General features: G+C 39.8%; 2 protein-coding genes across 3 annotated transcripts; one reads left to right on the top strand and one right to left on the bottom strand.

The window, feature by feature from the left end:
- Nucleotides 1–1080: 1080 nt before the first annotated feature.
- On the top strand, nucleotides 1081–2466 carry LOC122077918. The gene has a single exon (XM_042643809.1). It carries the CDS (start codon nucleotides 1208–1210, stop codon nucleotides 2165–2167), a length of 960 nt encoding a protein of 319 aa, XP_042499743.1. The 5' UTR covers nucleotides 1081–1207; the 3' UTR covers nucleotides 2168–2466.
- A 796-nt stretch (nucleotides 2467–3262) lies between these two features.
- Nucleotides 3263–9255, bottom strand: LOC122077905. Of its 2 annotated transcripts, none has more exons than XM_042643803.1 (5): nucleotides 8146–9255; nucleotides 7969–8036; nucleotides 5963–7867; nucleotides 4425–4560; nucleotides 3263–4207 (listed from the first exon to the last, which is right to left on the bottom strand). In XM_042643803.1, the coding sequence occupies exons 1-5, from the start codon at nucleotides 8300–8302 to the stop codon at nucleotides 3507–3509; spliced, it is 2967 nt and encodes a 988-aa protein (XP_042499737.1). In that variant the 5' UTR covers nucleotides 8303–9255; the 3' UTR covers nucleotides 3263–3506. The 2 variants fall into 2 exon arrangements, with proteins under 2 accessions (XP_042499737.1, XP_042499734.1); XM_042643800.1 differs by having other exon boundaries at nucleotides 3263–4294; nucleotides 8146–9254.
- Nucleotides 9256–11273: the final 2018 nt, after the last annotated feature.

Genomic DNA, 11273 nt, shown 5'->3' with positions numbered 1-11273 from the left:
AATCTACAAGCATCCAACAAGTATTTATGTACTATTTCAAAAAAAATTAAAAAATGGTCTCAGAGAAAGAACTTTACCTTTCTTAGGCTTTGAATGTATAGATCTTCTTGTAGGAGTCCAATGGAAGTCAAAGATGTGTGATGTGACTAATTAGAGATGGAAGGAGTGTTTTCCCTTCAAAATAGTCTCCTTGAATCGAAATCACCGAAATAGCCGAGACAGACGAGATGGAGTATTTATAACAAAGGGATTGCACCGTTTTGGCGAGACACCGAAATGGTACCGAAATTTCGACCGAAACTTTGCTTACATCTTATTTCGTATGTAATTTCGTTTTGGTAAAAAAAAAACCCACTAAAATTCCTAAATTTCGCTGAGATTTTTGTGAGATTTCAGACTATGGCTGGCAACCAATGAAATGGAATAATTCACCTTTCCCTTTAATTCACAAATACCCTCATAGGTTTTAGGCTGCGTTTGATAGTCATTCTGCTCCAAAAACGACGTTTCGTGTCAAAATCAGAATTTTATGTTTCTATGCCAAAATTTCGTTTTGGAATGAAACTCAAATGTTGGAACGTGGTTATCATGTTCTAAGACTGCGTTTGATAGTCATTCAGTTCCAGAAACGACGTTTTGTATCAGAAATGATGTTTTGTATCAAAAACAGAATTTTCAGTTTATGTGTCAAAATGCTATTTTAAAACAAAATATATATATATATATATATATGTTGTTTAGTGAACATGTTTCAGGAATGATTACCCTAGTTGTTTACTTTTTTTTATATATATTTGGAATGAAACCAAAATGACTAAACAAGATTTCGTCATTCCATCATTTTTTATTTTAACACTTCTATGCCTTGGACTGTTAGATTAATTGAATAAATTCTCTATTTAAAACAACACGGAAAGTGAAGATGGTTAGAAAAAAAGAAAAAAGACAAACTTGGATCCCTTTCTGGCTTTTGGAAAGTGAAAGATGGCTAGAATAAGGGACCCATTACAATTGGACCGTTAGAAGGTTAGGAGTTGGAGAGGGAAAGACGAGCTGATGATGATTTTGAAACGTCACACGCCGTGAGAGTCAAATTCGCAACTTTTTTTTTTCCAGACCGTTGGAACATTATACCAATGAAATCGAATTGCTTTTTTTGTTTCAAACCAGAGGAACGAAAGTACTAAGAGGTGCAGAAACAGCAACCATGGCAGAGATTTCTGGTGCTGTGCGGCGACCACATCAGCCCAGGAATCAGACTCTCGAATCTCTCTTTGCAGCCTTTGATCCAAAGGCTTTTCTGCTTTCTACGAATTCAACTTCAAGTTCAAGCTCAACATCAACCTCCTTCCGAAGTTCCAATTCAGAAACCATGGCCGACACTACTGCCGCTGATCTGAAACAAAACAATCAACAAAGTCACACTCTCGAATCTCTCTCTGCGGCTCTTGATCCCAAGGCTTTTCTCCTCTCTAAGAGTTCAACTTCATCTTCTTCGGCGGAGAGTATAAGTGCCCAGCCACCAACAACCCATCAGTCAAATCACACTGTAGAATCTCTCTTCTCAGCCCTCGATCCCAGTAATTGGATCCTCTCTCAGAATTCTACCTCCACCCTACCCAAGCCATTAGAATTTACTCTGGCCGATTTTGCTATGGAAAGGGGACCGAGATACAAAGCTTACGCTGAACTGAGAGAATCAAAGCTGAGGATGCACAACATGATGATCAAGCAACACTACTCCGATGAACCAAAGTCGATGGTGACACCTCCTAAGAAAAGGGTAACGTTTCAGGAGACAATAGCAGGTGGTGTGCGCAACAGAACTTCAGCTGTTGCTCAATCAGTGCCTGATTTCTCAGCTGTTCTGAGGAAAGAAAACAGAAGGCCACCATCGTCAATAGCATTGCCATCGATGTTGGAGATGACTCCACGGCCTTCCAAGACTTCGAAACTCTCTGCATTCTCGTCAAAACAGGGGGGTAGTAAATCTGCTAATGCCGGAGAGAAGAGAGGTGGGGGTGTAATGATGAGAAAGAGTTACGCAAGCTTTGATGAACTCAAGGGATTGTCTTCTGCTGCTGCCTCTGCCATTAACGGTGAAAACAGAGGAGGGAAGGGCAACAAAGGAATCAACAGAGCTGTTTTGGGTTACAGACAGTTCTAATTGTGGACCCATGGTCTCAATTCTCATCATTTTCATACACGATGCGTACCCTCCACTTCTAATTTTCATCTATTTCTTTTCAATTCCTGGATCGTATGATATGTTTCACCCTCTTGTTTCTTGTTTATTTTGAGAGGATTGGTTTTCCTTCTATTTTATTCTTTTACAGAATAGTTCTGCCATTTTTTGTTTTCCAAATTTTTTGTTTTCCAATCCCTCTTCATGTGTATGAGTGAACTATGTATGGATGTATACTGGAATTGACAACGAATAATAGAATGGAATTTCTTGGCAGCAAATGGATGATCTTTGTGTTCATGACTTTTTTTAGCTTTTCTTGTTTTCATCATATCCGTACCTCCTATAGAAATGTCATCAGGTTTTGGATTCTTGGCCCTTCAGGGTTCTGGGTTCTACTTTCCGGATTCTAGATTCTAGGTTCTGGGTTCAAGGATCTGAGTCCTAGGTTCATGGTTCAAGGTTCTGGATTTGGGATCGGAGTTCTTGGTTCTGCTTTCAGGGCTCGGGGTTCTGGGATCATGAATCAGTGTTCCTGGATTCTTGGTTCTAACAACCTAGATTCAGGATTTTCTTGGTTCTGCTTTCAGGGCTTGGGGTTCTGGGATCATGAATCAGTGTTCTGGTTTCGAGCATGAGACAAGGAGATCAGTCAGAAACAAACCCACATGAAAATTTATCAATTTTGCTGCAATTTTCATTGTAATTAAATTGCTGCTACCTGTAATCAGTTGGGGATACCGCGCTCCCTTCCATCAACAATATTCCTTGTACTATGAGTGGACCAAGCTATGAACCCATGGGTTTGCATCATAGCTGCTACACATTATTTCCCTTCACTGTAATAACCTGCTTCCACAGCAATAATAACTGATTTCTATTCTACATCTCCTTCACCTCCAGAAGCAGCTTTGGATTCAATTGAAACCCATTTTGACCTTTCACAAAGATTAACATAATTGTTACCACGGGCAACACTATTACCTATATTATCCATCATTTTCAAATATCAGTATACCTGTCTCCCATAGATGAACTAGTAAACATTAAAACAAAAACCAAAATAAAGAATTAAGAGACCAGGAATTAGCAGTTTAATTTATCCATGTGAATTGACCCATTTGTACAAATATTTCAATGTCCTCAATTGACAGGGAGGTGTGTCTTGGCTAACCCTGTGGCTACAATTGTTTGCATAATTACAAAAAAAACACCCAGAATCCTTGGCTTCACCAAACCAAACAAAAAGGGATGTCAGATTGGGGGAGCGGAATGGATTAGTTGTGTAACTTCGACGAGTCAAACTGTGGCTAAGATTCACTCACAAACTCCCTCTGCATTGCAAAAATTCTACGTAGTCAATAAAATTGTCTTCCTCGAGACTTGAAAAGTAACTTCCTCTGCATGGCAAGAGGTCAATCACCAATTCATTGATCAGGAGCTTAAGTATGTCCTGCTCTATTTCAACCCCCGTCTCAAATGCTTCAACCTCAAAATGCATCCATTTCCCCAAGGAATGACTCATTTCCCAGTCAATTATCTCATCTAGGTCTCTTCCAGCTAAATCAGTCCACTTTCTAATTTCCTCAAAAACCTCCTTCCTCAAACTCTCTCTCCTCATTCCTAATTGCATTTTCTTCCAAACTCTAAACCCTATTTTACAGTAGTTGCCATACTTTGAGTCCAAACACTCTACCAGACAGTCAAAAAGGAACTTATTCAGTTGGTACCTCTCTTTGGCTTCCATGAGACCCAGTCTGCAGTCAGAACTTCTGTACCATGTATCAACAAGAATCTGAACTTCCTCAAGGAGAATTGGGCCTAGAATGAACTCTTCCTTGCCATTAATTGGAGAAGCATTTCCAAACAACAATTCTGCATTCAATATAACCTCCCTGGAGTGGTCGAGTTTGTTTCCATCTAATCCAACATCAGTAAGACCTAAACTGTCTAATATTTTGGAAGTGGAGCTGATGGAATTCGTCACCATCTCACTTCCAGCACTACTCCTGCAGAATGAGGCTGCAGAATCCAAAAGATCAGCATCAGCACCTGACGTTTTATGTTGGTCGTAGAAGCAATCTATGGGCTCCAAATGCATCTTACATCCTGGAACAAGTGTGTAAGATAAAATTCCAGAAACTAAGAATTAAATGATTATGAAAGTAACTAATAAAGATTACTTAGGTGTAAATCAATTGCCTAAAACTTAGTCTAAAAATCTAGCACAGATTCTTACCTGAGAAATCATCAAGACTGTCGGAGAGGCAACTATCATTAGAGAAAGATGCTTCAAGTACCGACCCTGGACTATGATGTTCCCCATCCCCAGAAAGGGGCAAGGCAACTGAAACTCGAGCAGCTTTTGCTACTACCTGAAGAAAATCGAAGTCAATAAACTACAGTTAGGTGGAGATGGACAATGGTACACCATGGGTTAAGGACATATATACAGAATAATAGAATCTGAAAGTTGCATATGCAAAGCATTAAATTGAGTAAAGGGAAAAGGAATGCTGCCTGGTTGCGTGACCCGTGCCCAGGGTGCACAAAATTACCACCCCACCCCTTGTGAAATAAAAAATCACATTCATGTTGATGCCCCTGTGGACTCTTATTAACCCCTGCGCTGGTGCAGGGACTACATGACCAGGCAGCGATCTCTTGCCCTTAAATAAATTGAACCAGAGGATATGTAGGATGCATATATGAAAATAGGGATAAGTTCTTCTATTTACTTAAGCTGCTAAGGAGAGATAGAAAAGCAAATCACGTCAGGCCTATACTAATTTTAAATTGTTTTGTTTCTTCCTAATAGTCATCTTTTCCTTTTCCATCCCCACCATCGTTTCAGTTACTCAGGAGTGTTAGGTTCTGTGGTGTTAGCCTCAGGATCAGGTTGAGAATCTTACATAGTTGTATCCGTAGAAACATTCAGTCTCCTTATGCATCATCACTTGTTGAATCTTATACCTATACCAAAGTACTGAATCTTCTGGACCTTTTATGCCGCAAAGTACAAACAATACTCATAATTGCTGAGATATTTTATTGATTTTGTTCAAAATTCAATAAATCTCATTAACTTTATTAAGAATGAGCATCAATCTTCAGAAATTAGGTCAAGTTGGGCACCATTCATGTTAGAAGCATAAGTAATGCACCGAGACACTTTTATCAAGACAATTATTTACTGTTTTAAACTTCATGTATGGAAGTTATATCATTGCACATATATCTGCAACGGTGAAATAAATAATACATCACATGTTGATTTGTACTTATACCAAAATACCATATCTGCTTGACCTATTATGCTACAAAGTACAAAAAACTGATACTCATAATTGCTGAGATATTTTATTGATTTTGTTCAAATTCAATATAGCTCACTAACTTTAATAAGAATAAGCATCAATCTTCAGAAAATAGGTCAAGTTAGACAACATTTATATTGAGGCATAAGTCAAGTTAGACACCATTTATGTTGAGGCGTAAGTACTGCACTGAGACTTTTATCAGGACCAATGTTTATTGTTTTAAACGTCATGTTTATGGACGTTATATCATTGCATGTATATCAGCTTATCAAATTATATTATTTCTATGCTAAAAAGTTAGATAAATTAAATCCATTTTCAACAGTTTTACTAAATGAAAAACTCACAAATTCAACATCTTGTTTCTGCAACAGTAAAATAAATTTTACAACAGAAATAAAAAGATGTATCATTAAATAAAAATATGTATCATTAAATAATAGGAAAACCAACTGACCTGGAACTTCCTGTTTGAATCAAGCGTCTCACCACGGGCTGGTGAGATGCTTGATTCAGAAGGGTCTGAACTTATCTTGCACAAGCTGTTCTTGTCAAATCTAACCAAAGAGCAATCTTCATCCTGAGAAACTGGCCTTTCTGCAGTTAGGGCAGATATCAGTTCTTGGAGAATTGAAGCAGTGGATTTTCCCATAATATTCAGCTCATCCCCATCTTGACATGTCAGTTCCCTCAGCTTTTGCTCCAGCAATGCACCCAAAGCGTCTCCTTTTAACTGCATTGCCTTTTGAGAAGGAGTATTTCCATCACTTGCACCAAACAATTTCTTTCTCTGTTGAGAAGTATCATTGCCCATAAACTCATTTCGACCTCTGTTCAGACTGTTTGTCTCAATTTCTGCAGGGGAGGAAGAGCCAGTACAGTGCCTCATTGGGGAACTAAACATGAAAGAAACTATACCAGAGTCCTGGTCGCTAACATTTGTATTATCTTCATCTATGTTTGAAAGTTCACTCTTGACAGGATTCTGGTTCACTGGGCTCGCTCTAAGACCTATTCTTTTCTTCTCAATTACATTTCTACCATTGGTTCTTTGCTTTTCATAGGATGAACTATGGATGCCAGTACTTTCAACCTGACCAATAACATTTGTTGGCCTCCTCTTTCGGACTGGGCTCCTTAGTCGTGACGACGAATCATCTTGCTTGTCATAAGCAAACCTCCTTGAATCAACTTTAAGATTATCCACTACTTTAGAGTGCATTCTTGGCTGGGTGCGGCTGCTTGAATTCCGATTTAATGCAACAAAGTCTTTGGGCCCATTAACACCATCACCAGAAGACATATATCTTCTGCTCTGCACATTAGTGTATTTAGACCTACCCTTGGGCACCAGAATCTGATTTTGTCCTTGAGACCTCTGCTTGATAGTAGTGGAAGAATGTATATCTTCTTGAGACCTGCATCGCTGAGTTGGAAAGCGCTGCTGAACCCGATCTTCTCGAAAAGGATACTCTCTCTCCATTGTATTTTCCCTCGGAGTGTACATATTGACTTTGGCCTGGGCTGCAGGCATAGGCTGGTACTGATTTTGCATAACATCTCTCTCTTGCTCAAGAGATTGACTGATCAATTTTGGTTTAGTCCTTGCTGACCCCGGAGAAGCATTACTGGACTCTGAAGTTATGCATTCCGCGCTTGACTTAGAACCCACAACATTAAGCAAATTACCACAACTTTTGCAAGGTAAGTGATCCTTCAAAGACTTGGCAGCACAGACAAAATGCTTAGAATGGTCCAGTGACAGAGTTGAAGTTCCTTCCACTGTGACATTATCCTTTGGAGTAGCATGCAGAGAAGAAGAGTAAGTGAGAGCAAACTTTGCTCTATTGGTAGCTTGCAACCCAGGTTCCAAAATCTTTGTAGCAGCTTCCATTAGCCGTGCTGCATTCTTACTAGAGAGTCTCCTCGGACTTTTCACTGGACAAGCAAGCTTCTGGTGATGCTTCTTAGAACGGGATAGAACGTTCTTGAACTGCAGTGCTTCGGCTCCAAACCGAGTCACCGGCCGGCCATCAAACAACCCTGTCTTCTGAAGCTTCTGAGGCCTTGTTTCCAGCTTCGAGAGACCCTTCTCCGCATACAAATCTTCTTGATCGCAACCAAAGAGTTCGGAAGTTCTACCATCAAACTTATTAGCTGACTTAATTTCTGAGTCTTTATGAGAATGATCAGAAAATATAGGTTTCTTTGGCTTATCTTTACGCACTGCAGGCATGGATTCCAGCCCCATTAGCCTGGCGATCAACCCCGGCGATCGTGTTTCACTGTTCCGTTCAACATCAGATCCGTCAACCTCACATTTGTTCCCACTAGGGAAACCCCCACGATTTTCATCAGCAATCTATCATTTTGCAAAGAGCCATGAATGAGAACTTAAACATAAAAATAGGACAGAGATTTAGAAAGCAAGCATTTAAACAAACAAAGAAGATGCATGCATACCAGTAGAAGCTTGGCCATCGGCCGCTTCTCATCTCCAGTGAACTTCTTAGAAACCCGCTTTGCACGATCTAAAGACAGCGGAAGGCAAAATATTTCCTCGTTTCATTTAACTCAAAGAACAAGTAGAAGCAGGAGTACAGTAAAATGGAGTCATAGAAAAGGGCGAAAAGGAAGAACCTGGTGGAAGAAGCTTCTTGGAGAATAGCTTCTTTTTTGCAAACCTCCGGTTCCAATCGAAGAGCTGAAAGAAGATGCCAACGCAACCACCAGGTCTCTGAGGCCGCTTCTCCGCAATGGCTAGACTGGACGACGTTTTTCCTGAAGTATCGTCCATTACTCCGGTGAAGTAAGGAGATCTACGAAGGAAGTTCCTCCAAAAGCTCTTCTGTAACAAGTGAATCCTAAAAATTCTAACTTCTAAGGCTACCCAGTTGCATAAAATCTGCTAAACATTTTCAGTTGAAGCGCCTAAAACATTTCAGAGCAAGCTCGGTGGTGCTACAGAGATATAGCTCTTGTACAGTGGCACTCCAGAATGCCCTAATTCACTTCAGAAAGCCTTTATCCTCCTCACAAACTTGTTCATAAATCCAATCTTTTTACCAAACAACAGAATCAATTCACGCGGACCCAGTGACAACCTTTTAAAGGTATCAAACTAATCAATCACCGACGAAACGTCGTACCTGTCATTGCGTGAGCAACTACACCAGAAGCCTAAAAAACCACTGCAATTCCCTGTAGATCCTCGAAAGTCGAAGAAAAAGGATTCCAGAGTAGTATGGTGTGGACTACTGGAGAACCGAACCGAAGACCACAGTAGGCAGAAAACTTTCTTCAACCCTTTACAGAATGCCCCACTTACCCTCTTCCAGCTGGTCTAAACGATCAACAAAGATGGCAAGATGAAAGCAATGCCATGAATTTGGACTGAAAATGTTTTGCTTCTTTTCTCAACAACCCCAAGAAAAATCCTACCTTAGATTCTGCAAAATGCAGAAAAAAGCGTCCTTTGATAAGCCCCTCCCATCTCTCTCTTTCCCCCTATCTTGATGTGTATGTGTTGTAGTTTTACAGTGTTGAAGCAGCAACAGAGAGCGTGCGTTGCGTTACTTGCGTAGAACGCAAAACGAGAGAGAGAGAGAGACTGGGGTCTGCCTGTGGAGGCCTGGAGGGTTGGGGGTGTTGTAAGGTACGTAGCTCCAACGGAGCTGAGGGTGGGGTTGCCCGAGAACGGGGAGTTAACTATGAATAAAATAATGCAACCCAACCCCAAGTGCCCAAACCAAACCCAAAAATTTACATTGAAATACCCACAAGAAAGAAAGGATTTTGGGGCTTACGGAAATGTCTCTACTGCCGCGAGAGACAGAGAGAGGGAGAGAGAGAGAGACTTTCTTGTAAGAGGACAAGTGATGAGTGAGACTTGTGCATGAACAAAGTCAGACACAGACAGAGACGCGTCTCTCTCCCCCATACCTCATGGCCCCATCGCGTCTTGTCTCGTGAGTCGTGACTCGTCTCGTCATCCTCTCTCCTGGATATACAGACAATGTCTTTTTTTTTTTTTTTTGGTAAGGTCACGAATCATGAATCCACGATGCGCATATAATATAACTAGGGCATGAAATTTTCAAAACTTCACATATTCCCATCAATTTAATATTGTTTCGTTTTCTTCTTCTTGTCTTCATTTTCATTTTAAAATTTTAGACTGGAAGACTGAAGACTGGATCGCTATTCGTTGTCCACTTGGGGGGAAGAGTCTAATCCTCCTCTCTCCTCGTGTGAGGTGAGATTCCAGATTTTTTTTCTTCACTTGGATTGCCGCAAAATTGACACATTCAATTCTTTAACAAGAAGAGAGTTTCTCTTGTGAGCAGAGGATGAGAGAAATCGATGGAAGGTGTTCCCTCCCGACCATTCGTCCAAATAGGGAGCGAATATTTGACATTGATTGTTTTCCATCCATGTCTCGTTTGTTTATTCAAAGTAAAAACACTACCCTATTATAATTACCTCCATCCCTCAAAGACATAGCAGGTGCAGAAAGAATGCCATATGATACCCGCTCAAAGATATAGCGGGTATAAAAAGATCACGTCATGTCCTTGATCATAAGAGCTGATGTGTATGTGTGTTATCACATAGCATTCTTTCTCTTAACTTTATCTAAAAATATGCCTCCAAAGTGTTCTCCCATGTATCTCTCTCCTCCCTGTATGACAATATGTCTCTACCCTTTGTTTGGAGAGAGAGAGACCTAGCAATCTAGCATTGGCCACACTCCTACATAGAGGACCACTTTCCTTATTTTTTCCCACTTTGATTTTAATCTCCAATAGTGATAAGTATTATTGGTAAGGTACAAGAAGTAGAGGAAGAGTTAAATGTAGAGCAGCTCCCCTCTCTTCATAGTACCAGGGATGTCAATTGGTCGTTACCAATCAAATCAAATTAACCTCCACCAATTTAAAGTTCTACAATGTTTTCACTCATTTAAACGATCAGGCCTTGTAATCTAAAGCATAGACATATTTCTATTTGATCGTGCAATTATTCATTCATAGTCGGGCCCAAGAGAATTAAGCTTTAAATGGGATAATTGACTAATTGGTCCATAACATACCATAAACATTCTAATTTGAGGTGATTGGGTTATAAAAAGTCTTCAAATAAGCCATAAACAGACTATAATCAGATTATAAAAGGGCCAATTATTGGTTTGTGATATAATTCTATCAGCCCCAATTGGGCAACCGTCAAGCCACGGCCTTTCACCAGGAACGGTCAATTGTCAATCAATTGGTGTTTGAGTCAATACACATTTAAGTCAATCAATGCTTCAATCGATTGGTTCAGATCAAATCTATCTATGTTTTGTCTATGCAATTGTAGTAGTTAGTACCATAGTACGTTTTCTGTCTCTCATAGGGTTATTTTAGTCACTTGGAAATTATTCAGAGCATCATGGCCCTAAGTCAGCTCATCTCATGGCTCAGCTATATCATTTCCCCAATAGTAATGATTTTGGGCCCTTTTATTTGGGTGAAATGCTAGTGTACAGAAGTCTTGACAACTTTTTTTAAAAGTACGAGAAATACGATTGTCTAAATATAAATTGTGAGGAAAAAAAAAATGCCAAGTATCAGGTATTCAAGTCCAGGATATCTCTCACTCACTCTCCCTCTCCCTCTCCCTCACAATACTTTTACCTAAAAATCCGAGGTTTTAGGCATATCAAGTTACCAAAATTAATTCCAAACTGTTTGCTCTCGTTCGTTCGTTTTTTTTTTTTTTTTTTT

Source organism: Macadamia integrifolia, chromosome 1 (assembly GCF_013358625.1).
Source record: "Macadamia integrifolia cultivar HAES 741 chromosome 1, SCU_Mint_v3, whole genome shotgun sequence".
NCBI lineage: Eukaryota > Viridiplantae > Streptophyta > Magnoliopsida > Proteales > Proteaceae > Macadamia > Macadamia integrifolia.
Note: the sequence above shows the minus strand (reverse complement) of the source record. Positions and strands in the feature narration are given on the sequence as shown.

Coding starts and splice junctions, on each gene's coding strand:
- LOC122077918 (XM_042643809.1), top strand. CDS start 1,208: ATGGCAGAGATTTCTGGTGCTGTGCGGCGACCACATCAGCCCAGGAAT.
- LOC122077905 (XM_042643800.1), bottom strand. CDS start 8,302: ATGGACGATACTTCAGGAAAAACGTCGTCCAGTCTAGCCATTGCGGAG. Junction 8,037..8,145: donor CAAGAAGCTTCTTCCACCAG/GTTCTTCCTTTT, acceptor CGCTGTCTTTAG/ATCGTGCAAAGCGGGTTTCT. Junction 4,295..4,424: donor CAGTCTTGATGATTTCTCAG/GTAAGAATCTGT, acceptor CACTTGTTCCAG/GATGTAAGATGCATTTGGAG.